Genomic DNA, 27816 nt, shown 5'->3' with positions numbered 1-27816 from the left:
ACAAGATCAATTAGACTTCTAGAGATATAAGCTTCTAATGTCCTACATGATAGTGAGCACTTTAGAACAGCAACCTAAGAAATTCATGAGATCCCATTTCTGAATGATGGACTTGTTCCAGCTAAGGAGTTCAGAATTCACTTTTTTTTTGATGGTTTCCTTTTCATAACATTTTGAGATCCATGATCACTGGATATGGATTGGCTGTGCATACATTTTATCATTTAGGTTTCTGAAGCCTCTCTTGTTCTGAAGATTGTTTTGCCATTAAAAAAGAGAGAAGGAGAGAATGTGATAGAGAAGTTTTTTATTCTTTTTTATTCTTTATATCTGTATTATTAAAATCTATACTATCAATATCTAAATCTGTATACTTAAGAGATAATACGGATAAGAAGCTAGACTTAGTGAACAATGCAAGTTGACAGGGCAGGTATAGACCTTCACTGGTAGAATTTGAACTTATTTTTCATTTCACTGAAAAGACTGTGGCCACCTAAGATGAACTCTTTCAAATCCATTAATCTTGTGTATTTCTCAGCATTAATGTCTCAAGTTGTCCCTTTAGTATCATCTTCTCTTGCCTTCTTCAGAAATTGGAACCAAAAATTACCCTCTCCATCTCATGTTTCTCTGCTTCCCCATCTTTTCACAAACACACTCAGTTATCTTATAGCTTTAAAAATTGTGTCATTTCATAACTCCCATTTTGCAGTCCTCTATCCTCCAAATCATGGCCAAACATCTGGAAAACATTGCCTACACTTGATGTTCTACTCCCTTGCCACTCTATCAGTCATCAATCCCTTGACATCTGGCTTCTGTCTCTACCACTTGACTTAAATTGTTCTCTTGAAATCCACCATTTACCTGCTGATCACTCAATTTGATGGCTCCCCTTTCAATTCTGATCCCTATTAACCTCTCTGTTGCATTGTATGCCATTCCCTATTCTTCCTGGATATTGTCTTCACTCTTAACTTCATAATACTTACATAATCTGCTCTTTTTTTTTTCCTTGAAAAATTTTGTCTGTTTCAATAGTTTTGAATACTCTTCTGAACCCTATAACTGAGTGTTCCCAAGGCTCTATCCTATGCTTTCTTATCAGTTAAGACTCTCTTCCTTAGTAATACCATTTTCTTCCATTAACTGTGTTTCTTAATCTATATTTTCACTTCTGCCCTTTTCTGCTTCCTCCAACTATCCCTAATATCTCTGTACCTGGACTTTCCCTTTCAATTCCATTGAATTATTTAGTTCTTTACAAACCTCCTCCTGATTGTGACTTACAGTTTCTGTCAATGGTATCATAAATCGCCTGTTTTCCCATGTTCGAAAAATCTTGGGATTTTCTTTGACTCTTTCTTCTACCTCATATTTCATATACATTCAGTTCTCAAATCCACCCTGCTTACCTCACGTTCTCATCAAGTCCATTACTCTCTGCTCCCATTTCCATCACCCCATTTTACATGCCTTTATTATATCAATCATCTTGGCTATAGTAGTAGCCCTCAATGGTAATACTTCATTTTCAGTCATGGTTGACTTTTTATAACTCTATTTGGGTTTTCTTTTTTTTTTGGTAAGGATACCAGAATGGTTTTTACTTCCTTCTCCAGCTCATGAGGAAACTGAGGCGAACAAGGTCTTTCCTAGAGTCAAAACAATTAAATGTCTGAGGCCAGATTTGAACTCAGAAAGATGAGTTCTTCTTCATTCCAGGTCCTGTACTCTATCTATGATGCTATCTAGCTGCTCCTAGATCTTCCGTATCAACTTTCTTTTACTCTTCAATCTATTCCATCCTTCACAAACTGTTTTTTTAATAATTTTTTATGTATAGATCGTTTTGTTCAAATCCCTCTATTATTGCCCTGTTGCTCACTGAACAAAACTCACACTACACAGCAGGTATTCAAGGCTCACTGAAATTGGGCAGTAGTCTACCTTAGCAAGTTATCTCCAACTTTGATCTTCCATGTATTCTACATTTCATCTTTTTAGATTATTTGTCCTTCTCCTTTCAAGCCTCCTATATACCATATTTTCAGTTTCCTACATCTATGCTTTTCTTTATCATTTCTAATGCTTATTCAATAAATAAATAAATATTTGGTATTTTTCACAGAGTCCTGGAACTAAGTTAATTTTATTCTCAAACTTGCCACCATATTTGTAACTCATCCTGAGACAAACTTGCTCTGGGAATAGATATGGAGATAATAGGAAAACAAATGAGTAAAGGAAAAGTTCCCTGTTTCTTTGCAGTGTTAGAATAAAAATCAAAGCAGTATCACAGAAAGAACTTGGATTTGAAATCAGACAATCTGCGTTGATTCCCAGCTCTTATCCTAGCTATGTGACTATGGGAAAATTGCCTACCTTAGTTTCTGCATCTGTAAGATAGATACAATCATAATTTTACTCTCTACTGCATTGAATTGTTGCATGCCATTCATTTGGCAAAGTGTTATATGAAGGTGAAATTCTATTAGCATGAGCTTTAAAATGCTCTAATACAGCCTTGCTGATTTGATCCTGCAACCTTAGGTCCTTCAATAAGTTCTTCTTCAATAAGTACTCTGTTTACCATGCCCTAGTTAATTTCCTCTAGAAAGAACCTCAGTTTTTCTGAATACACTCAGAATCAGTAAGGATATTCAATGTGATGCTTCCCCTTTGTTTATTCCATAGAATTAAAGAGGAAAAAAACAACTCATGCTAATCAGAAAGTTAAGTGTTTAGAAGCCACATCTATTTCCTAAATACGCATTTGGCAAGTGCATATACATATTAATTCCATGAATTACTGCATTGAATGTTATTTGCTAGTGCTATAATTGTCTCACTGCAATCAGAGAGCTCTATCTGTATCTGAGTCATCTAATCAGGGAGGCAAATATGGCACATATTCTTATACTCTCTAATGTGAAACTTGTTTGCTCAGAGGAACTAAAATAACAACAAGAAAACAAGATCTGAATGATTTTCTTCCTTTCCAAAACAAACACAAAATTAAATAAATTGCTAAATAAGTAAATGTCTGACTCAATAAATGAATAAAGAAATGGCAGGATAGATAGATGGATAAATTAATAAATAGGTAGATATAGATAGGTAGATAGATGTATTGGTAGTTAGGTAGATTGATAGAAATAGATGGATAGATTTAGATTAGGTAGAAGAGATAGAAAAACGTATAGATAGAAAAATGGAGAGATTTAAATACATACATATATATATATACACACACATATATATATTATATTTATAGGAATGTAGATGAATAGAAAGATGGATGGGTGAGTAACGGGATGAATAGATAAATACAGATTGATAGGTAGGTAGCTGAATAGATATAGATAGACAGATATTGGATAGAGATGGAGATATGTAGATTAATAGAGATAAGATGAATAGAGATAAGTAGATTAAAAACATGGCTAGAGAGTTAGATGGGTGGATAGATAGATGTATAGAAAGAGATGTAGAAAGCTAGGTAGATATAGGTAGGTAGATAGATGAATATATATATGTGTGTGTGTGTGTGTGTGTGTGTGTGTGTAGATGAATAAATGGATATATATATGTCTATATATATATTTATATGTGTATATGCATATAGATAGATGGATAGTTATATGAATAGGTGGGTAGATGGATGAATGGATAAATATAGATTGATAGATAGAGATAGGTAGATGAATGGATAAACAGACAGACAGACAGATATATGAACGGACAGATAGATAGACATTCAGTGACAGGATAGTTGTTTTCTTCTTTTCATTGGGCATCTTCAAGAAAGATTCTAAAGACATTTTTAAACATATTGTAAAGATTTTTCCCCAGAAAAAGATTGGACAAGATGGCCCATGAGGTTACTTCTAACTCTGAGATTCTGAAATTTTTGGTAAAGAGTAGTTGGAATAAGAAATTCCTAGATTTGCCTGAGACGGTAATTATGAATCCATGGGCGTATCAGTATCTCAGTGTCTTATTTTGTAAAACGTGAGCAGTAAACATTATGTTTTCTATGTTTCCTTTCCAACTTTTAATCCATAATCTTATGATCCTTTGTAGTAAATGAATAATTGTTATCATTAAATTCTGAAGCAAATTATTCCAAAATAAAGTAGTTTATTTTTCATTTGATTTTCAAAGAAATGCCAGAGGCCTACTACAAATGCTATTTTCTTCAATCCAGTTCTGAGCAAACAAAAATGAGCAGAGGCGCCAGATGGGTACTACAGATAGGGAAAGAAGGGAAAGAAACAAGCATTAATTAAGCACCTATTATGTGCCAGGCACTGTGCTAAGCAGTTTATAAATGTTTTGTAATTTGTATAACATATTTGGAGCCAGGAAGACCTGAGTTCAATCTGAATTGGTCTTTAACAAGCTGCATGACTTTGGCCAAGTCACTTAACTTCTCAGCCTCAGTTTCCTCATCTTTAAAATAGGGATACTAATGAGAAGACATGCAAGGTACATTTTCATTAACATAACTAACATAACTAAATTTGATTTAGAGTCCAATATATGTGTATGTATGTATTAGATTCTGAATTTACATATATATACCTACATACATCTAGATATAGATAACTTACTGAGAGCTCAAGTCTTATTTTATAATCTAATAGAATTAAAAATATGATTGTTACTAACTTATTTAAGAACTTACTTATTATTAGGAATTTAAGTTTGACACTTCCACCATTTGAGAAAGGCAGACCCATAAGCACTGGTCTAGGTGTGAGGTAATAAGACCCTCATTCCCAAATCCTGGCAGATCTGCCAGCCTCAAGTCTCTCTCCACTCAATTTCACCTAAAATTAAGAAATTATTTATAATTATATATATTATATAATATATCTACATTATTTAGATTTTCCCCAATAGTTTCTTTAACTCTAAACCATCAAGAAAACAATAAACCAAACTATTTGTATTGTTTGCCAGTTTCCAAAGTATATATGCTATAGGTTTTAGGGCACCCCTGGAAAGGACTTTAAAGCCTATTTCGTCTATCTCCCTCATTTTACAGATGTGATAACAACCCAGATGCCTTAAATATATAACTAGTGCTCCATATACTACTCCATGCTGCCTTGTTTGTTGCTGAATAAATTCAGCTCAAACTTTCATTTAAGAAGAGAATGAATTGCTAAAAATAGGAGAGGAGGCAGAAATCTAGATCTAATGTTTTAATTCTAGAAATACATCCTTCTACAATGCAAAATGCATGACTTCCTAAGCTGAATAATTTTAGGCTAAAGTCTTATAATATTAAATAACTTTCCAGGGATTTTTTTAAGTTAAAGTTTTAAATATGTATATACATATACATACATAAATATAGATCTATATCTTCATTCATCCATCTAGCTAGCTATTTATCTATACATCCATCTATTCATTCATTTATCTATCATCTCTATTTATCCACCATCTCTATCTATCCATCCATTCATGTATCTATCAACATATTCATCCATCCATCTGTTTATCTACCTAACTCTACAGCTGTTGATAAGTTATCCCTAAAGCTATTTTCCCCTGTTTTAATTTAATGGCAAGTGAAGCTACACAGCTTTCACATCAAACCAATAAAAAGACAATTTTCCATAGTCAGAATGTGTAAATATTTTCCCCTTACCCTCACCTCTTCACAGTACTAGAGTCACAAGCCAGTGATTCAGGAATGTGCTTCTCCCTTTAGGCTCCATCCATTCCAGAGCACATCTGTCTCAATTTCCTCTATTGCCTTTGCATCTTTTTGGTTTCTCCCCAACTTTTATTCCTCCTTAATCTGACTCACAGACCCCTACAGATGGAAACAGTCTGCTTCTCTGTAAAAAGCAAGTTTGCTCACTTTCAATTTTATTCAGATTATTACTGACCTAGTTAGTTTAATAATCTTTAAAGACTGCAAAATGTAGTCTCATATACAATTTGATTTTTTTTCCTTTGCAGTGCTTTTGTTTTGAAATAAACAACAATACATAAGTAATATCACCAAAAATGTCTACGAAACTCTATGTAAGACTTTGCTAGTTTTTATCTGGTTAATGAATGATGTACAGGGTGGCTCCTAAGTCCACTAGTGCAATTGTAAGCTTTAAAAAAGTTTTAAAAGGTATTTAAAAGCTTAAAGATCACACTAAACTTTTCAGATATCCAGTATCTCAAATGTAAAAAACCTAACAAACCTTAAAGTGCTATCATCATCATCATCATCATCATCATCCAATAGGATATTCATAAAACACATTGCACGTTTTAAACTATTAAAAATGCTAATTACTAGTAATAACATATTTCTTAATAATTCGGGATTTGCAAATTAGCCAAAATTATCAGAAATGGCAATAATTATAAATGCTTTTCATTTCAGAATCTTTAATTTCTTTCATTATTGTCTATTATTGATTTGAGATTTCATTGGTGTAAGGAAAAAAATTTTCTTTTCCAGATCACGACCTATATGCATTGAATATTTTTTTCCTTTTAAAGATAAATGTTATTGATATATGTTGTTTTTGTTTGGATAAAATTTCTCTGTGTATTCCCATTTCCCCCTTCCACATACCATTTTAAAGGAAAGAGGAGAAAATCAACAAAACTGAGCAATACAGCAAAAAAGATCTGATCCTATAACTTTCCATAGACATCTTACCATTCACTGAGCATTTTTTTATCATTTTTGTTTCATTCCAAATTCTTAATAATCTAAGACTTGAAAATTAGTGAAATAATCTATCAGCACTATCAGAAATAATATTAATTGTAACTTTTCCATTTCAGAATTTTGTTTTTTCTTTGTCATCTCTGTTCTGGAATCATGATTTCATTATTATTGGGAATATTACAATATCATCAATGTATTCCTAGTGAGGAAACTCTCTCTACCAGTCTAAATCATCCCTTCTTCTTCAATTTGCATACTTATGAAGTTCTTTGGAGCAGTAAGAGGATAGTCATACAAATGGTAGGATCAACAAGACTAATCTTCCTGAGACTAAAACATGTTTCTGTGTGCAAGATACAAAGGTGACTCTCAAGGTTTATTTGTAACATTCAGAATAAAAGTTCTCTGGATTCTGGGCACAACTGATAATAGTAGACCTTAGTTAAACAAAAACTGAGAGAGAGAGCAATGAAAAAGTTAGAGAAAGAAGATCTCTACATTCTTATTAATAGGTGTGCTTAGAGATAGGAAGGGGAGGTTCATAATTTAAATATCTCAGAACTTCAAGGGTACCTGTTTCATCAGATAGATGTTTTCTATTAGGATTGTCTTCCATGCCTTAATAAATAAGTGAATTAAAGAAATGGCAATTATTAAGTGCTTACTGTATGCAAAACATTGCTCTAAATACTGGAAACACACAGAGAAAAGGAAGGCAATGCTTCTCAGGGAACTTATTTCTGATTATTATGATCTGAGGAATTTCCCTAGGTAAGGTATTCTTTGTATGAAGTATTCCTTGGATCATAGATTTAGTTAGAGTTGGACCTCAGAAGGCAGGAAATCTAGAGCCAGAGAAATGACAGAGACTGTGGACAAATTAAGTCAAAGTCACAAAGTCAGTAAGCTGATTTTGAAATCAAGTCCCTCAGTTTCAATTCTAGTGCTATTGTTCACTATACATTACTAAATTAATTATTAATGGTTAATGAATTAATTAAAAATTAACCATTACATTCCCTTTCTTAAATCTAGACAATTAAGAAAATAACAAACCAAACCATGATTTGTTGTTTTTGCTAATTTCTGAGTTGTATATGCTCGTGTTGAAAATTAAACAGTCAGCTGTATTTAAGCTGACTCCAGTGTTTTTAAACCATGGCAGGAAAAGTGCATTTAATATAAATGAAATAATGGTCTTCATTTTAAGATTATATTTTATCATAAGCTACATTTTTGGTCTTTTTTTAAGGTGGGAAGTTGCAGTATATGAAAAGACAACCCCCTGTGTGACCCTGAAGAAATCAATGATCTTGACCTTAGCTTTTCAATTTCCAGGGCAATTCTCTAAAACAATGAATTGCAGAGGTGCTAGGGAGTTCCACATATAGTAGAACCATAAGTGGAATCATAAAAACAAAAATAAAAAAGGACAAATCCATACAGAATGTGAATAATCTGCAATCCACAGAAAAGAATATGCTAGTGCAAATAAGAAGGCAGCTAAATCTCTGGACCTGCATCCAAGGTAACAAATTCAAATTCCAGTTTCAGACACTTCTAGCTGTATGACACTGAAAAAATCTGCTTTAAAGGGGGAATAATAGTAAAAGCATCTTCTGTTGAGTTGCTTCCAACTCTTTTTGATCCCATAGATCTTTGTTCATGGGGTTTTCTTGGCAAAGATTGGAGTAGCTTGTCATTTCCTTCTCTAGTGGCAAATAGAAGTCAAGTGACTTGTCCAAGATCACATAGCTAAAAAATTTCTAAAACTGGATTTGAATCCAGGAGCTTGACTCAAAGTCCAGTGCTCTATCTATTGTGATAACTAGCTGTCCAAAGAATAGCATCCTCCCAGAATTGTTGTAAGGATCAAATAAGAAAATATTTGCAAAGCTCTTAATAAAACCTTAAAGAATTCTATAAATGATTGTTTTGTAGTAGTAGTAGCAGTAGCAGCAATAGTAGCAGTAGTACTAGTACTAGCAGGAGGAGTAGTAGTAATAGTAGAAGTAGTAGTAGTTGTTATAGTAGTTATAGTAGTAGTAGCAGCAGCAGTAGTAGTAGTAGTAGTAGCAATAGTAGTAGCAGTAACAGCAGTAGCAGTAACAGTAATTGTAGTAATATTAGTATTAATAGGAGCAGTGATAGCAATAGTAGTAGTAGTACTAGTACTAGAAGGAGTAGTAGTAGTAATAGTAGAAGTAGTAGTAGTTGTTATAGTAGTTATAGCAGTAGTAGCAGCAGCAGCAGTAGTAGTAGCAGAAGTAATAATAGCAACAGCAGCAGTAGGAGGAAGAGTAGCAACAGTAGTAGCAGTAACAGTAATTGTAGTAATAGTAGTATTAATAGTAGCAGCGGTAGCAATGGTAGTAGTAGTAGTACTAGTACTACTAGTAGTAGTAATAGTAGAAGTAGTAATAGTAATTGTAGTAGTAGTAGTACTACTAGTAGTAGTAGTAGTAGTTGTTGTTGTAGTAATTATTAAACATCCTGCATGCAGATCCAGAGTTCTAGCAGCCTTTTTATTATTTGAGCTGGCCCATCCATTTCTGTGCATTACAGATTATAACCTTTGCATTCAGTGTAGAGTTATCTCACCTTTTTCTATGTTTTTTGATCAGACTTTTGATTTCATTATGTACGTAACGCCTAGAAATGAAACTTTTCCCCATTTAGACAAGTTAACATGTTCTTTGCCATTTGTTGTGGCTATGGAAATTATAGACAAAGCACCTACAACAAGCCAGACACTATGGTAAGCATAGGGGATACAAAAAGTGGCAAATGGCAGTTCCTACCTTCAAAGAGTTTATAATATGACTGTGGAGACAACACATAAATGATATATGAAAAGCAAAGTAGATATTCAAGATAAATAAGAAATAATTAACAGAGAGAAGGCATTAGAATTAAGAAGAGATGGGGAGGGCTTTCTGTAGAAAATGGGATTGTAGTTGAAACTGAAAGGAAGCCAGAGAAATAAGTTGTGGGAGCAGAAGAGGAAGAGCATTTCAGTCATGGAAGATAGCCAGAGAAAATGTGCAGAGCCAAGAAACAGAGATGATGATGATGATGATGATGATGATGATGATAGTGATGATGATAATGAAAGATATAAGTATTCTATAATGGGAAAAGCTCTAAAGGCATCCCAATGGATTATGCTGCTCATTCCACCATGGGTTTGTTGAACTAAAAATACCATGCATTGAGACATAGGGGAGCATTTAGAATCAAAGGATCTGAATTCAAATATTGTCTCTGTAAATTTACCAACTGTATAGCTTTATAAATCATTTTAACTCTTTCAGTCCCAGGAACATCATCCATATTCTGTTTTCTTACTTGTAGTGTTAGAGTAAAGGGGGGGGGTACAGATTAGCTTAATCAATGGATAATAAACCCATAACTATAAGTGAACTTAGACCACATAATCATATAACAATAATAATAATTGGCATAAGTTTGCAAAGTGCTTTACATTTGATACGGAGATCAATCTTGACAAGTAGATGCTATATAAATGAGGAAACTTAGGAAAGCAAGTGAAGTGATTTACTCAGAGTCACACAGCTAGTCAGTGTCTCAGGTAGGATTTGAATTCGAATATTCCCAACTCCAAGTCCCACATTATCCACTGAGCCACACAATTGCCTAAGGAACCTAATCAGATCCCTTCATTAGAAATATGAAGAAACTGAAGTCCAAGGTAGTTAAGTGACTAGGTATGCTAAAGATCACTTAAGTAATAAAGGTTAAGTGGGTTACTGAATCCAGAATCTCTCTAGAAGTTTTTTCCCCCTGACTCCATAAAAGCTAGCTTTTCTGTGGATTTGATGGCAGGTCCCCCCCCCCCCAAAAAAAAAGATATATAAATATGAAATGTGACAGATTCAGGGGTTATATGACAATGGGGTTATAGATCTTGAGCTGGAAGGGCCAGTTACTCCAATCCTCTCATTTTGCAAATAAGGAAAATGAGTCCTAGAATATAAGTGATTTGCCTAAAGTCTATTGAAAATAAAAAGTTGTGTGATGGGAGGAGACATGTTCCTCCTGAGAAAACTATAGAGACTGAATGTGCATCAAAGCATAGTATTTTCACCTTTTTATTGTTTTTTTGATTATTTTTTCTTTGACATGTTTTTCCCTTTTAATCTGATTTTTCCTTGCACAGAATGATGAATATGCAAATATGTTTAGAAGAATTGCATATGTTTAATCTATTGGATTGCTTGCTGTCCAAGGGAAGGGATGGAGGGAAGAAAGGGAGAAAAATTTGAAACACAAGGTTTTGCAAAACTTTGAATGTATTTGGAAAAATAAAATGCTATTAATTAAAAAAAAAGAAGAAAGGAAAACGACAAGTTGGTCCCTTGGTTATTGTTCTTGATGCTCAAAGAGAACCAAAATGACATCACTCTTATTGAGGTAAATATAGAATATCTCCAACTGTGGCTGATCAGAACAATGATATTCAGAAGCCTCTACCACAAATATTTCATATAACTATATGAACGTCATTGGTTGGGATAGGGAGGTTGCCCAGGGAAAAATAGTTCTTCCTCTTTCTGACACAGAGGTTTTATGATCAGCAAAGCTGTATGTTGTCTCCTGGAACCTTTACCCCCCATATTACCCCCATGGCTGTAAGGTATTCTGTTTCCATGGCTATCCTGTGAAATTATTGACTTTTCATAAATGGATTGGTAACACTTGTAGTTTTATACAGGTGGGGAAAAGGCAAAATTCCTGCATAAGAATAAATAATTCTTTTTTTAACTTTAATTTCCAAGTTATATGCATGGGTTATTTTACAACATTGACAATTGCCAAACCTTTTGTTCCAATTTTTTCCCTCCTTCCCCCCACCCCCTCCCCCAGATGGCAGGTTGACCAATATATGTTAAATATGTTAAAGTATAAATTAAATACAATATAAGCATACATGTCCAAAGAGAGAATAAATAATTCTTATACTGACAAGAGTATCCAATCCTAGGCAAATCTAGTTATTCAAAAATAGAAGTAATTGATACCTGAAAGATTATGTGAATTTTATTCAGCTTCTTTATCTGTTAAAACACAGATAAAGAAGCTGATTAAAATTCACAAATAAAGAAAAAAGAATATCTTTGCTTTATTGTTCATCCCGAGTCTTTTTGACTTCTTTTGGGGCTTTTTCAGTAAAGATACTGGAGTGGGTTGCCATTTTCTTCTCCACCTCATTTTATAGATGAGGAACTGAGGCAAACAGGTTTAAATGATGCATCCAGTATTGCACAACTAGTATCTGAGATCACATTTGAACTCAAATTCTTCTGACTCCAGTTCTCACACTTTATCCACTGCGCCACCTAGCTGCCCAGAAATATTACTGGAAGACAAGAAGATCATACAGATCTTAGATTCTTTCTAATCTGATCAATTACAGTTAAAATCCAGAGAAGGGAGATTTTCCCTTGCTTTATGACAAGGCCATGAATTGGAACAAAATTGTGCATTTAAAAAATTATTATTATTATTATTATTTTAATTAATGCCTCCTTTTAATCATTCATTCATGCAATATGAATGTATTTTATAAATGTATTTTGTAAAATAATAATCCAGTTTAAGGTTGCTAGAGGATTCAGTTCATGAATGCTACAGGATTAAAACTGATCTCAATAATGATTATAGTGGGGTTTTATTTTACAGAAATATTTGTAAATGTACTTAGTCTCTAGTAGTAAATTTAAGGTCAGGAATATCTGAGATAAAATCTTGCCTCTGAATAGCTTTGTGATTTTGGTCAAGTTACTTATCTTCCTAGTCTCAGCTTTCTCATCTGTAAAATGGGGATAATAATAGCTCCCAGAGATGATGTTTGGGTGAAATGAAACATACACACTGCAAACCTTAAAACACTATATCATTATTATTTTTATTATTGTTATCATCACTTAATAGTATTTATCTTTACTGTTATTATTATTGTCAACTATTGCTGTTATTTTCTTTTTATAACTATTATTGTTATTTACATAAGTAATAAGGGAACTTTTTTGTATAGAAGTATTTTTTAATTAAAGCTTTTTATTTTTAAAATATATAGGTGGATAATTTTCAACATTCACTTTTACAAAACATTGTGTTCTAATTTTTCCCTTCTTTCTCCCCATCCTCTCCTCTAGACAAATGAACAATTCTTTGTATAGTCATTTTGTGCAGGAAGAAAAGACAATGCCCTCCTCTGACCCCCTTGGTACCCATAAAAATCTTTTAAAAGGAAATGTCACTGTTTAGCAGTGAATGAAAGGAATGAATCAAAAAAAAAATCTATATATTGCAAAAGAGGAAGACAAACAACAACTCACATTTCCATGATTATTGATAGCCATATAGTACTTAATTTGCTTGCCTTATTTGAGTCTCAAAATAGAACTCATAAGCTAATATATTAATATTCTAGGTATTATTATTCTCTGAATTTTATAGATGTCTACACTTATGTGAAATGACTATATCAGGGTAACACAGATGTTCAAGTCTTCCTGAAGGCAAATCTTGAACTTTTTCTAATACTCTATGCTGTCTCTTAGAGTACCTTAAACGTTATGAAGCATTTTTCATATAACATGTCTATCAACGATATCAACAAGATATCAATGAAACATAATAATTGATGTTTAAATAATATTCTAAAGTTTGCAAAATACTTTGCCTCCAATGTACAATTTCATTTGAATTTTTTTTAACAATCCAATTAGCTATCTTACATAGACATTATTATTCCCATTTGCAGTTCAGTGACTTGTTTAGGTTCTCCCAGATAATGTGGAGATTTGATCAGAATTAGGTTTTAAATACAAGGTTTCTCTGATTCCAAATCAGAGGCTCTTTACGTTGTATTATTTTGTCCACTGCAGAATAGCTAGAAGAAAATAAAGATTTTTTGCTTATTTCTTTATTTATGGAGAAAATATTAAGGTTTGAGCATGAGAATGGATTGGGGAGGGGGAAATAATTGCTTGATCTTTGATTTTATGAGCCATTGATTTCTTGAGCAGGATACAATCATCTGAAACCCCATAACAAGGGTGACCTCTTGTGGTTACAATGGAGATATGGAAGTACATGGTCCTGATTCTGAATGATGAAGAATGGTCATTAAACTCTCTGTTTTCCCCCTAGATTGAAATTGTGACTATGATGCCTTCCGGGAACAGAGAGCTTCCAAGCCCACCACCACTGCCCCAAGAGCCAGAGGAGGAAGAATCCACAGCCAAACTAATTGATGGCTCCTCCCCACACGGGCCAGATTTCATCAGTGTCCTTGGTCCTCAAACCAACGAAGGTTGGTTGAGAGAGAGAGCCAAATTCTAGATTACATTGTGTTAGCCCCCACTGATGCTAAAGACTTCAAGTTCTAAAGGAAAGAAGAATAGAATGAGAATTTCAGAGTAGTGTAAAAGAAAAGCAAGAGACAAGCATATCTTTTCCCCCAAATAGTTAATTTATCTCTAAAATTTTAGCAATCCTATTTCTGACATATACTAATTATGTGAACTATGGACCCTAGTTTCTTCAGATGTCAGGTAAGAGCAATAACCAGATATTCTCTGATGTTCCTTTCAGATTTATGGTCCCATGACTTTCAATAGAACTTACACTGAATACCCCTCATTATCGACTGACCTACTTATTCATTAATTTATTTATGTATTCATTGTTATCTATTTATTCACGTATCCAAGTCTTTCATTTACATGTTCATTTATTGAGCTTTCCATCCATTCTCTTATTTACCTTTTCATTTGTTTTTTGTTTATTCATTTATTCTCGCATTGATTAATTGTCCAGATATTGTGATTTCATCAGTGTGAGGAAATACCATCTTCCAGTGCAGCTCAGCAAGTGTTGTGCAGGTTAAGTCTGTGAGAAGAAGTTGGTTGAATGACTTGCCAGAAACATTCAACCTGTATGTGTCAGAGTTCCCACTGACTAGATTTTGAGGCAAAATCCAAAATTTTCCCACTGCATCAAGTATGGAAAGAAAATAGAAAGAAGTATACATACATATACACAGGTTTGCATATATATTCATACATATATACACATATACATATATACTAATACACATACATACAAATGGACATATACATACATGCATATATGTATACACATATGGTTATGTACACAATGTACATAGGTACATATATGCATATATTACATAAGTGTGCCTATGTGCATTGCATTATATATCTGTAACAGATATGCAATATATGTAACACCCATATGTTCCATGATATTATTTTTAAACAAATTAATATCCAGTTTAAATATAAGACAAATGACTTTTTAAAAACATCCTCATGGAAAAAGGCAAGTATTAGAATAAACGAGAAAACTCAATACTCTTGCTCTGATTTCAGAGCTTTTTCTAATATGACCAAAGAACACATCTGTGACTTCATTACTTGGTTAATTATTTGAACTTTTATCTTTTTTTAAATAAGGTATTCAGAAGTAGATATAAAATGCTGACCAATTATAGACATTGACAATAGGTTTCAAAATAAAAAAATAATTATGTTTTAATAATCAGACTTTTTCATGGTTTTTTTTTCCTTCTTGGTTTGATTTTTTTTTTTTTGGCACAGCATAACAAATATGGAAAAAATGTTTAAAAGGACTACACATATTTAACCTCTGTCAGATTGCTTGTTGTCTTAGGGAAAGAGGTAAGAAAGGAAGGAAAAAAATTTAGAATACAAAGATTCATAAAAATGAATGATGAAATATCTTTACATGTGTTTGGAAAAATAAGATACTATTTAAAAAAAAAAGAAGCCAGGTTTTCCTGATTCCATATCCAGCATTTACCATAACAGAGTATGGTACTTCGGGAGTCAGAGGAATAGCATGCCCTTTAGGTATCATTCTTATTTTTCATTTGCAAAATGAAAAATGGATTAGACCAGCAATTCATCAAAACTATTTTCATAATACATCAAGGTGTTTTAACTTTTGACACAGTAAACACTGCTAAATAAAGCCCACAGATATAAGAGATCTTTGGAGAATCCTCAATATTTTGAGAGTGCAAAATGATTCTGAGACCCAAAGGTGTAAGAATTGATCGAGTAGATAATCCCTTCTTGATATCCTTTCTCCCCCATTTCAACATTAGACTTTATTTAAAAAAAGATAAAACCTACCAAAATTTACAACTATTTATATCTTGTTACAATATGTCACAACATCCCATTCTTCTTTTGAAGTTTTTTTTAAGGAGCAGCTAGGTGATTAGTGAATATAGCACCAACACTGAGGTCAGGAGGACTGTAGACTGTGGGCAAGTAACTCCAATTGCCTTGCCAGAAAAATTTTTTAAAAATTATTTTCCTTAATTTTATTTCTTTGTCTTTTCAGACTTTCCCACTTGCCTCCTGTGCACCTGTATGAGTACCACAGTCTACTGTGATGACCATGAACTTGACGCTGTCCCTCCTCTGCCTAAGAACACAGCCTATTTCTATTCCCGATTTAATAGAATAAAAAAGATCAACAAAAATGATTTTGCACATCTGAGTATGTATGACTCTCTTTTTACTTGCTTTTGTTGTTGATTGCTTTTGGTTTCTTTGTGTTGTACTAATTCTGTGATTGTTCTGGAATCAGGGAAGGGAACAAGTATTTATATGGTGCTTACCATGTGCCAGGCACTGTGCTAAGTATTTTACAAATATTATCTCATTTTATCTTCACAACAATATTGAAAGATAGGTGCTTTTGTTATCTACATTTTACAGATAGAGAAACTGAGGCAAATAGAAATTAAATGATTTGTTTAGGGTCATGAAGGCCACATTTGAGCTCAGATATTTCTGACTACAGATTTACCCTCTAACTTGCTCTGCAATTTATAATCAGAGTTACATGCTGTATGCACAATATAATACACATGTATATGGTAAGTATGTTCAATTGTTCAGTCACTTCCAATTCTTTATGACCCCATTTGAGGTTTTCTTGGTAGATACTGAAATAGTTTGTCATTTCCTTTTCCAGATCATTTAGCAGGTGAAGAAATTTAGACAAAGTTAAATGACATGTCCAGCTATTAAGTATCCAAGGAAAGATTTGAATTCAGGCCTTCCTGATTCCATGCCCAGCAATCTATTCACTGGGCCTCCTAGCTACCCCATGACATAGAGAGAGAGGAGGGGGGGGGGGGGAGAGAGAGAGAAAGACAGAGAGAAAGAAAGAAAGATAGAAGGAAAGAAAGAGAGAAGAAAGAAAGAAAGAAAGAAAAAAAGAAAGAAAGAAAAGAAAGAAAGAAAAAAGAAAGATGAAAGAAAGAAAGAAAGAAAAAGAAAGGAAGAAAGAAAGAAAGAAAGAAAAAAAAGAAAAAGAAAGAGACAAAGAAAGAAAGAAAGAAAGAAAGAAAGAAAGAAAGAAAGAAGAGGGAAGGAGGGAAGGAGGAAAGGAAGGAAGGGAGGATGGAAGGAAGGAGGGAGGGAGGGAAGGCGGAAAAGCAGGAAGGAAGGAGGGAAGGCAGGAAGAAAGGAAGAATATAAACTATAATGTATGTACATAATTTTCTAAATCTATCTATCTATCTACCTACCCATCTATCTATTTGTCTATCTATCTACCTATCCAATTTGTAGATACCACAAGCCGCAAGGTCAAACCTAAATTGGTGATCTTTCTTCAAAAATCTTTGATTCTTGGATGCATCTCTAATCTCCTTCATGGGACAGACAATCTCTCTGATGATACAGAATGTAACTCATTCACATCTGCCCACCTGTGGAACTCTTGGCAACATCCTCCTATAATTCTTGCACCAACCATAAGAGTGCTCTCCCCTAGACTTTTTGCTGTTGTTGCTTCTTAGTTCTTCAAAATAAAAAAAAAATTGTCATGAAAGATTTTTGAAAGATTTTGTTTTCTTTAAATCTGTCAGAAAACATATCAGGGGATACACTTACTGAGTAAAGTCTCCTATAAAGAGCAGTGTCCCTGGAGAGTCATGGAATATATGAAAAAATAAATGGGCTGTGTTTTTCTTTTTTTCTTTTAGTAGTATTTTATTTTTCCAAATACATGCAAAGATAGTTTTCAACATTCTCCTTTTCAAAATCTTGCATATCTCCCTATCTCCGCCCTCCCCCTCCTCTCCAAGACAGCATGCAATCAGATACAGGTTAAATATGTGCAATTCTTTTAAACATTTTTCCATATTCACCATGTAATGCAAAAAAATCAGATCAAAAGGGGAAAACATGAGAAAGAAAACAAACAAACAAACAAACAACAACAACAAAGGTGCAAAAACTATGCCTTGATTCACAGTCAGTCTCCATAATTCTCTCTCTGGATGCAGATGGTACTTTCCATCTCAAGTTTATAGGAATTGATGGGATGTGTTTTTAAGATAGCAGACCCATTTCTTTGCTAAAATTAAATATTCTTATCATTGTATAAATATGTATAATACCTGGGGCAGCCTGAATATTTCAGGAAATAATGAAGCCTTTAAATGATAATTCATTAGAAATCAGAGGTTAAATTCACTAATTACCCATCACAAAGAACCATAATCTCTTGATTTTGTCTTTGCTTTTTAGAAGCAAAAAAAAATGTTCATGGATATTTTCTACTCATTTTTTCTTCTAGGTGATTTAAAAAGGATTGATTTGACATCTAATTTAATATCTGAGATTGATGAAGATGCTTTCAGAGAACTTCCTCAGCTTCGGGAACTTGTTCTTCGTGACAATAGAATTAGGCAACTTCCAGAGTTACCATCCACACTGACCTTCATTGACATCAGTAACAATAGACTGGGGCGAAAAGGGATAAAACAAGAAGCATTTAAAGTAAGATTATGATCAGGTTCTTCATGTTTTTCTTTGTCTGTCTGCCTTTGTCTCTCTCCTCCTCCTCCTCCTCCTCCTCCTCCTCCTCCTCCTCCTCCTCCTCCTCCTCCTCCTCCTCCTTCTCCTCCTCCTCTTCCTTCTTCTCTCTCTCTCTCTCTCTCTCTCTCTTTCTCTCTCCATTATCTCTTCCCTCCCTTGTCCTTTCACCTCCTCTTTTTCATGTCATCTATCTTTAACAAAAATTAGGAAAAATAAAACAACTTATAGATGCCTTGTTTTATTCTTTTTTAAAAAATAAAGCAGAACTACTTAACTGCCTCAGTTTAAGAAAATTAAACAAGAAAATGATCTTCATGACGATTATGAGAAACAATTGTTATCAACATCAAGAAACATTCAGCAAGTGTTCAACACCTAGCCAGTTCTGGGCTCACTTGTTGTAGTTATTAGCTATCAATCCCAGTCTAAGAATACTTGCATTCCCACTGTACATTATTTTGGTTTTAGGTTTCTTAAACAATTTAGTGAAGAACAAGGATAAAAATTAAATTTACTATAGCTCTCATTCTTCAATTCCTGTCTTTGGTTTCCTAATAGGATATGTATGATCTCCATCATCTTTACATTACGGATAATAATTTGGACCACATTCCACTACCACTGCCTGCAAATCTCCGAGCTCTCCATCTCCAGGTAGGCTTTTAGCAAGGAATTGTAGGGGACAAAGAAAGATGTCCCATTTCAGAGAGAAAATAGTTGACAAAGGAACTTAGTTATTTCACCAGCAAATATATTCAACTTCCCATGATCACTTGGTAAAAGTGAAATTTCATATGTTTTCTTTTCTTTTAATTTCTGAGTCAGAAGACCTGAGTTTATGTTCTGCCTCTATAACTCATCATCTGTGTTAGACTGGGTCAAAGAAAGGTGTTTGAACTAAAGCTTTCTTTAATTCTATCTATGATCCTATGACCTATTTTAATTCTGAAAATTAGAAATTATCATAACAGTTGTTCTAGTCACCTATTCATTTTCAGTAATACTTTAAAGCCTTAGTATTTTGTCCTACTATAACTGTCTTGTCTTATTTGATGTGTTTCTCTGAAAGAAAACATGCAAGACAACTGTATCAGTAGTAGATAGGATAATGAAGTAGAGAAGGATAATCACTTTTAGAGATAGGGAAGGAACCCATAGGATCACAGGATTTTATATCTAAAGGTGGAAGGAATCTCAGAGACAATCTAGTCCTGTCCCCTTATTTTAGATGTGAGAAAACTGAGGTCCAGAGAAGGGGAATTACTTAAACAAGACCACATAATGAAATTAATTTAATTTACAATTCCATTTTGTTATTTAGCTCCTGGGAAACAAATTTCATTTTTAGTACTCCATTTCATTCTTTGTGCCAGAATTCACTCACTTTTCATTTATTATATTTTATTTTTTGATAAGGGTAGGAAGCAATCCCATACCTCTTTTTGTAAAGAGTTCCTTCTTTCTCACAAATTAACATGATGGTAAAATTCAGCATTTTTACAAATTGGCATCACTTTTCCTTTTTAAGAATCATTATATTAGCATCTATGTTCATATAATTTTCTTTTAACTTGTTCCATAATCAAATAAATCACTCCTTCATTTTGAGTGTAGAAAATATCTAATTCACAGGTTGTCACACTCCCCTCATAATTATTTCCTAGTATATAAAGTAAATTTATTGCAGCAAATGAAACTCCATTTATGTCCAGAGTAACAAGAATGGACACATTTAAAATTATATGGTTGTAATATCCAATACTATAAGACAGTATTGACATGCCAGAGAGATTTTATATGTATGCCATAGGACCACGGTTTTAGATCCAGAAATCATTTAGCTCAGCTATCTTATTTTATACTTGGAGAAATTGAGGCCACAAAAACGTATCATTTGCCCAACAGGATTGGAATTTGAACATAGGGCTGCTGATCTCAAATCCAATATTCCTTTATCCCACGTTGCCTTACTGTTTCATGGAATGATAGAATGTTAGTAAGTGGAGAGATTACTTTTTAGATCCTCTACTTTCCATTTGGCAATTAAAGGAACTGAATTTAAGGGAGCTTGGGTGGTTTGTCCAAATTTATAGAGGAAATGACAAGGATATTACTACCTACCTCCCAGGGATATTGTGAGAATAAAATGAGATAAATGATCAGTGATTTCCCTGGAGTCACAAAGTCATTAAACATTCTAAGACAAGATTTTAACTCAGGTCTTTCTAACTCCAAACATCCACTTTGTGAACTGCATCAGACTTCCTCCCCTATCTCTACATCTCTTGAAAATACTTTTTTCTATATTAATTAATTTTACCCTCATAAGAATCATCAGAATGTGAAACTAAGAACAAGACAAGATAATTGAGTTCCTTGATGCACCCATACCATTGTTCTTTTAATTTTAAGATTAGCAAAATCTGAGAAAAAGAAAAGCAAAAACAAAACAAAGGAAAAAATAAGTTCATGTACATGAAGTTCATTTAAGACATGGCAAAAAAAAAAAGAGCAAAAAGAATCTGCTTCCATTTTTTTAAAGCCCTATAAAAGGCAGAAAGAATTTTCTATCTCTAGGTTCCAGAGTCCACTGAGTCTGGAGGTTTGTCATATTCACATGGTGTTTGAGATATTTTCTGCTGAAATTTCCTGGATTTTATATGAAAGGCAGCACAACATAACAGAGAGCCAGAAAGACATGGTTTCAAGTCCCAGTGTTGAAAGCAACTAATTATTTGCATAGCAGGTGTTATTCTGCATTGGTAGGAGTTCTTAATTATAATAACTAGTATTTTAAAGTCTATGAATAATTGAACATACATTGTCCCATTTTATCTTTACCTCAAGCCTGCTAGGTAAGTTATTATTGTCCCTATTTTACAAATGAAGAAAATGAGGTTGAAAGTTTAATGGTTTATCCAGAATTATACAGCTAGTATAATAACAGTATAATTATAATTTAAAGCAAGATTCAAAAATTTGGGTCTTTGTTCTATCCTCTGTTTCACTTGGTTACCAGTTCTTCCTTACAGATTTGGTTTAAAACAAAAACAAAAACAAAGTGATTATTCCCTGTTTCCCTATTGTTAAACTACCTTTATGATTCATGAGTTCATAAATAACAATGGCTCATGGTCACAAAGTACTTTCTATTTTATAAAGTGATTCCCAAGAAAATGGTGGTCTATATTTAATTAATTTCAAAGTAATCTATAAAGATTTTGTATGTTTTATGATAGCTATGTATGGACTAGAGTCACCATGTGGTTGTGGGTAGAGAGCCAGCCACTAATCCAAAAGACCTATGTTCATATTCTTTTTCTAACATAATAACACATTTCTCTAACATTATTTCTTTTTATTAGAGCTTTTTATTTTTCAAAACATATGCGTGGACAATTCTTTAACATTAGCCCTTGCAAAACTTTGTGTTCCAATTCTCCCTCCCTTCTCCCCCCCTCCCCAAGATGGCAAGCAGTCCAATACATGATAACATATTCTTTCTCTAACAAATCTCTAATATTTAATCTCTCAATATCCCTAGGGAGCTCTCTAAGACTCTAAGTAGCAGAGAAGGGTAAAGATTAAGAAAAAAATTCTTCACTTGGGAGTTCCACATGCTAATGAAATGACAGATTCAGTCCCTATCCCTGTGTATTGTTAGAGGGGAAAATTAAGTACAAAAAGCTGGGCTGTTCATTCAGTGGAATGATCTTCCAAGTTTTAAAGAGCTTGAAATTCAGTACTGAAGGAAAAGAAAATTTTACCCCCAAATCTCTCAAGATTTATTATAAATAATGCTCCTAGAATTCATTTACATGGCATATGGCATATATGTGGCTGCTGTAACAAACAGTATTAAATACTCATGTAGATGGGTCTTATGGCTTCCTCCTAAGATAATGTCATTCTATGGTCAATTAATCAATCAAACAAGAGTTGATTAGGCTCCTACCTTGTGCCCAGCAAAAGTGGTTAACACTAAAGAAATTATAAATTTTTCTGACTCTTGAGGACCTGGAATATGAAAAACTAAAACATGAAATTACCAACTCAATGAAGTTCTTAACAAAGGGATACTAAACATTAATACAAGAAGAGTCTAAAAAAGAAAGAAATTATTTGAGCACAAATAAAAGTTTAGATTTCTTCCTTATTTATACATATTTTGGACAATACTTCATGTCAGTTGTTTATCACTTATGTCTGACTCTTTGTGACCCCATTTGGGATTTTCTTGGCAAAGATACTAGAGTTGTGTTCCATTTCCTTGTAAAAGTAATCTGTTCTCTCAAGGATCATGATACTTTTTTTTTAAATTTAAGCTTTTTTATTTTTCAAAACATATGCATTGATAATTCTTCGACATTAACCCTTGTAAAATTTTGTGTTCCAATTTCCCCCCTTCCTCCACTCCTATGCGAGATGGCAAGTGATCCAATATAAATTAAACATGGTAGAAATATGTTAAATCCAATATATGTATACATATTTATACAATTACATGATAGTATTTTTTTTAAAAAAGCTAGCAGATACCACCAAACTAGGAAAACTTTAAGTTTTAAAAAGTTTTTAAACCCAGTATTAGGAGAATGGATGAGAAGAGGGCTGAAGATGAGAGTTTATGTTCACTTTTCTGGGACTCAGTTTTTTCATCTACAAAGTAAAGGGACTAGAGGAATTTTTAAGATACTTTTCACTTCTAAAACCCTATGACAGTATTCTCATTAAAGGAGGACAAATTCTATGTGGAAAGTAAGGGTTATAGAAAAAACTGGATATGGAAAGTACAATTCTTTACCACTATGGGAATTATGGAGGGAACATTTAAAATGGCTAGAATAAGGACAAGAGAAGGAATTTGTTCTACCATGTAGGAATTGATTATTTTTCATTTAAGACAATGTTCCATGTCTGTAATCCCTTTTTTAAGGAGGCCTAAGATGGTAGATGTCTTAAGCTCAGGATCTACAATAGGCCTTATGTCAATCATTAGGTGGTTGCACTAAGAAAGACAGGGAATGATCCACTTAGAATTGAGTCCACCATGTGCCTATCAAGGGTCAGGAACAAAGTATTCTAAAGTTCTTTTGTCAGTCAATAGTGGGACCAGTTTTGTGAATAGCCACTGAACTTCCAGCCTGGGCAATATAAACCCTTCAAAGGAGGGGGGAACATCAAATATGATGTCCTATATAGTCCATATTTCAGTTGGAGTCATAGAATCATTACTCTCAGGCCATCCATTGAAAAATGAGGCAATGTAGGTCCAGAAAGGCAACTCCCTAAAGCTATACTGACACATATAATTTCTCAGCCTGTCTCAAGATCATCCTATTTGATCCTTTTGATGTTTCACCCTCAAATGTTTGTTTTTACTATCAAACAAAATTTTTCCCTTGGGCTTGCCCCCTTTTCCTTTTTGGATTAATCAAATCCATTGATTGCTCTCTGTGCTACCATATATTTACAACCAAAGAGACTTCAGATATTTTTTTATTCAATTCCCCCCTGTTCATAGATGAGGGAACTCAGAACCTAGATAGTTCAGTGATTTTCCAAGTATACACATATAAGAATATAGAATAAAGAGGCATGAAATAAGCTTAGGGCTATTTGTTAATGATAATGAGAGGGTAGAGGCAAAATGGGATAGGGCAAGGTAGACCAAAGACAAGATGAGTATAAGGTCCATAGAGATATTGGATAATACGATTCAAAGTCGTGTGCCTAGAACAGGTATGGAGCTTTGAGACTGGGGGTAAGAAATGGGAATATATGTTAAACTGGGAAAGATGGGAGAGAACATATAATTGTGGAGAAAAAAGTATTGACTTTGGAATTGGCACACATAGATTAAAATGCTGCCTCAGATACTTATTAGCTTCTGTGATTTTGGGAGCATTTAAACACTGCAAACTTCAATTTCATCACCCATAAAATGAAACGAATATCATTTGTACTATGCCCTTCACTGGGCTTTTAGAGGAAAGTGTTTTTCAGACCTTAAAAGTTGATAGAAAAATCATCACTGTTGTTTCTTTTGGAGAAAGGGAAATTATCAAAAATAAGGACAAAAATTGGGCATATAACATGGCTGTTTGTATTCTCCTTGTAGAACAACAACATTCTAGAGATGCACGAGGATACCTTCTGCAATGTCAAAAACTTGACTTACGTGCGCAAGGCTTTGGAAGACATTCGGCTGGACGGGAATCCCATCAATCTGAGTAAAACTCCTCAGGCATACATGTGTCTACCTCGTCTGCCAATTGGTAGCCTTGTCTAAGCCAAATTTGGGGCTAACAGCAAAAGAATCATGATTAATGTGCTCACACAGAACAAACTGTGTATTGTTTGAAAATTAGCATTTGGAAGTTTGTTATATATTAAAATAAACCACAAACAAATAAAGTGAGAAAAATTCAAGATATATGACATCAGCATAGAAATGTGTAAAGCAATACCAAACTTACAAGTTGAGCAAATTTAAATAGAAAACATATAGCATTTTATACTACAAAGTACTCACATTTAATTTACAATATGTATGATTTAAAGTTAATTTTTCAGTCGATGAAAATTTATTTTGAAAAGAAATCACATCTACATTCAATATTTATCCAACATTGGTTCTTATAATCGGCTTTTCTTTTTCATTAAACAATGATGTTGTTTTCCTCTAAATCATTAGATTCTGGATTGTTGTGAACAAATAAAAGTATTAAAATTTATTCTGCCTTATTTGAAAAATATAAATTACATAACTCACTGCAATAACTGACTTTCTTCCCATATACCAATATCCCACAGATAAAGACATTGGGCATTTTCTCTGGCTATTCCCTATGCCTGCAAAACTCTGCTTTCTTCTCAAAACTCTGCCTTCTTCTCTTTGCCTATTGACCTCCCTAATCTTTACATTTTTACTAAAATCTCCCTTTTTACTAAGAATATATACATACACACACATATATATATTCATATTATATATACTTATATGTATCTATGCATACATATATGTATATATAAAAATATGTTCATATATGAATACATATATGTATATGTGTATGTATAAATATTAGGTGTATATATAAGTATGTGTATGTATAAATATGTGTGTGCTTTTGTATATGTATATACATATGTGTGTAAGCTTATATGTATATGTATGTGTGTACACACACACACACACACACACACACACTTTTTTTCCTAACTGTCCTAATAATGAGAAAACTCTTATGAGTTACATGTATCATGTTCCCATGTAGGAATGTAAATAATTTAATTTTATTAAATACTTTATGATTTTTCCTTTCCTGTTTATCTTTTTAAGCTTCTCCTGAATTTCATATTTGAAGGTCAAATTTTCTATTTAGCTTTTTCTTTGATCTTTTCATCAAGAAAAGACATCTATTTCATTGAATATACATTTTCCCTTTGAAAAATTATATTCAGTTTTGCTGGGTAAGTGATTCTTGGTTGTAATCCTAACTCCTTTGCCTTCTGGAATATCATGTTTCAGGCCCTCCAGTTTTTTAATGTAGAAGCTTCTAAATAATGTGCCTCTACAATAATTGGAACTTTCTCTCTGGTGTTGACAATATTTTGTGCTGTACCTGAGAACTCTGGAATTGGGTTATAATATTCCTGGTAGTGTTTGTTTTGGTACAATTTTCAGGAGATGATCATTGGATTCTTTCAATTTCTACTTTATTAAATGGTTCTAGAATATCAGGTCAGTTACCCTTTATAATTTCTTGAATTTCTAGGCTTTTTTAAAATCATGACTTGCAAGTGGTCCAATATTTTTTAATTACCTCTCCTGGATATATTTTCTAGGTTAGTAGTTTGTCCAATGAGATATTTCACATTATCTTTTTTTCATTCTTTTGGTTTTTATTGTTTGTGGATTTCTCATAATCATTATCTCCCATTTGTCCAATTCTAATTTTTGAAAAATTATCTTCTTCAGTGAGTGTGTCTCCTTTTCTATTTTTAAAGAAATTTCTTTGTTCAGTGAATTTTGTGTCTCTCTTTCCATTTAATCAATTTTGTTTTTAATTAGCCCCCCTTTTTTATCATCTGTTCTATTCTGGGTTTTTTAAAGATGTTATTCTCTTCAGTATTTTGTGTGTATCTCCTTTACCAAGCTGCTGATTATTTTTTATTTAAAGCTTTTTATTTTCAAAACATATGCATAGTTTTCAACATTAATTCTTGCAAAACCTTGTGTTCCAAATTTTTCTCTCTCCCTTCCCTCCATCCACTCTCCTAGACAACAAGTGATCCAATATACATTAAACATGTGCAGTTCTTTTATACATATGTCCACAACTATTATGCTGCACAAAAAAAGTCAGATCAAAAAAGGAGAAAATAAGAAATAAAACAAAATGCAAGCAAACAACAAAAAAATGAAAATACTATGTTGTGATCTATATTCAGTCCCCATAGTCCTCACTCTGGGTACAAATGGCTCTCTCCATCACAAGACCATTGGAACAAGTCTGAATCACCTTACTGCAGAAAAGAACCACGTCCAGCAAAATTGATCAGAATTGCTGTTGCTGGGTACAATGTCCTCTTAGCTCTTCTCACTTCACTTAGCATCAGTTCATGTATCTCTCCAAGCTTTTATGAAATTATTCTGCTGATTGTTTCTTATAGAACAATATTTTATAACATTCATATACCATAACTTGTTCAGCCATTGCCCAACTGATGGACATGTAGATTAATTTTTGATGATTTTCTTGCATCACTCTCACTTTCCTTCCCAATTTTCCCTTCACCTCTCATTTGATTTTCAAAATCCCTTTTGAGCCATTCCATGGCCAAAGATTAATTCACATTTTTCTTGGAGGCTTTAGACGTAGGAGATTTGACTTTATTATCTATCTTCTTCCAATTGTGTTTTGATCTTCCTTGTAACCATAGCAATTTTCTACAGTCAGAATTTTTTTCTGTGTTTTGCTCATTTTCCCAGCCTAGTTCTTTATTTTTAACTCTTTGTTAAAGTAGGGCTCTGCTTCCAGAATGGAGGGTATCCTGTCCCAAGTTTTGAGGATTTTGTGCAGCTGTTTTCAGATACTTCTACAGACCAGGAAGTTTTCAGTTCTTCCAAAGTGGTATGATCTAAGGAGAGGTGGGTTTATTGCTCTCCTGGCCTGTGCTCTGGTTCGTAGAGTGACG

At 33.4% G+C, this 27816-nt stretch overlaps 1 protein-coding gene across 1 annotated transcript in view; it reads left to right on the top strand.

The window, feature by feature from the left end:
* Positions 1-25212, top strand: part of EPYC (epiphycan) — a 41424-nt gene extending 16212 nt beyond the window's left edge. Inside the window, exons 3-7 of the mRNA XM_003771015.2 lie at positions 13880-14042; positions 16121-16279; positions 18374-18576; positions 19174-19269; positions 24737-25212. Of these exons, the coding sequence (XP_003771063.1) occupies positions 13880-14042; positions 16121-16279; positions 18374-18576; positions 19174-19269; positions 24737-24907 (792 nt within the window). The 3' untranslated portion in view covers positions 24908-25212. The remainder of the gene's footprint in view (positions 1-13879; positions 14043-16120; positions 16280-18373; positions 18577-19173; positions 19270-24736) is intronic.
* Positions 25213-27816: the final 2604 nt, after the last annotated feature.

Source organism: Sarcophilus harrisii, chromosome 5, assembly GCF_902635505.1.
Source record: "Sarcophilus harrisii chromosome 5, mSarHar1.11, whole genome shotgun sequence".
NCBI classification, from domain to species: Eukaryota; Metazoa; Chordata; class Mammalia; order Dasyuromorphia; family Dasyuridae; genus Sarcophilus; species Sarcophilus harrisii.
This window is presented reverse-complemented; position numbering and strand designations above follow the sequence as displayed.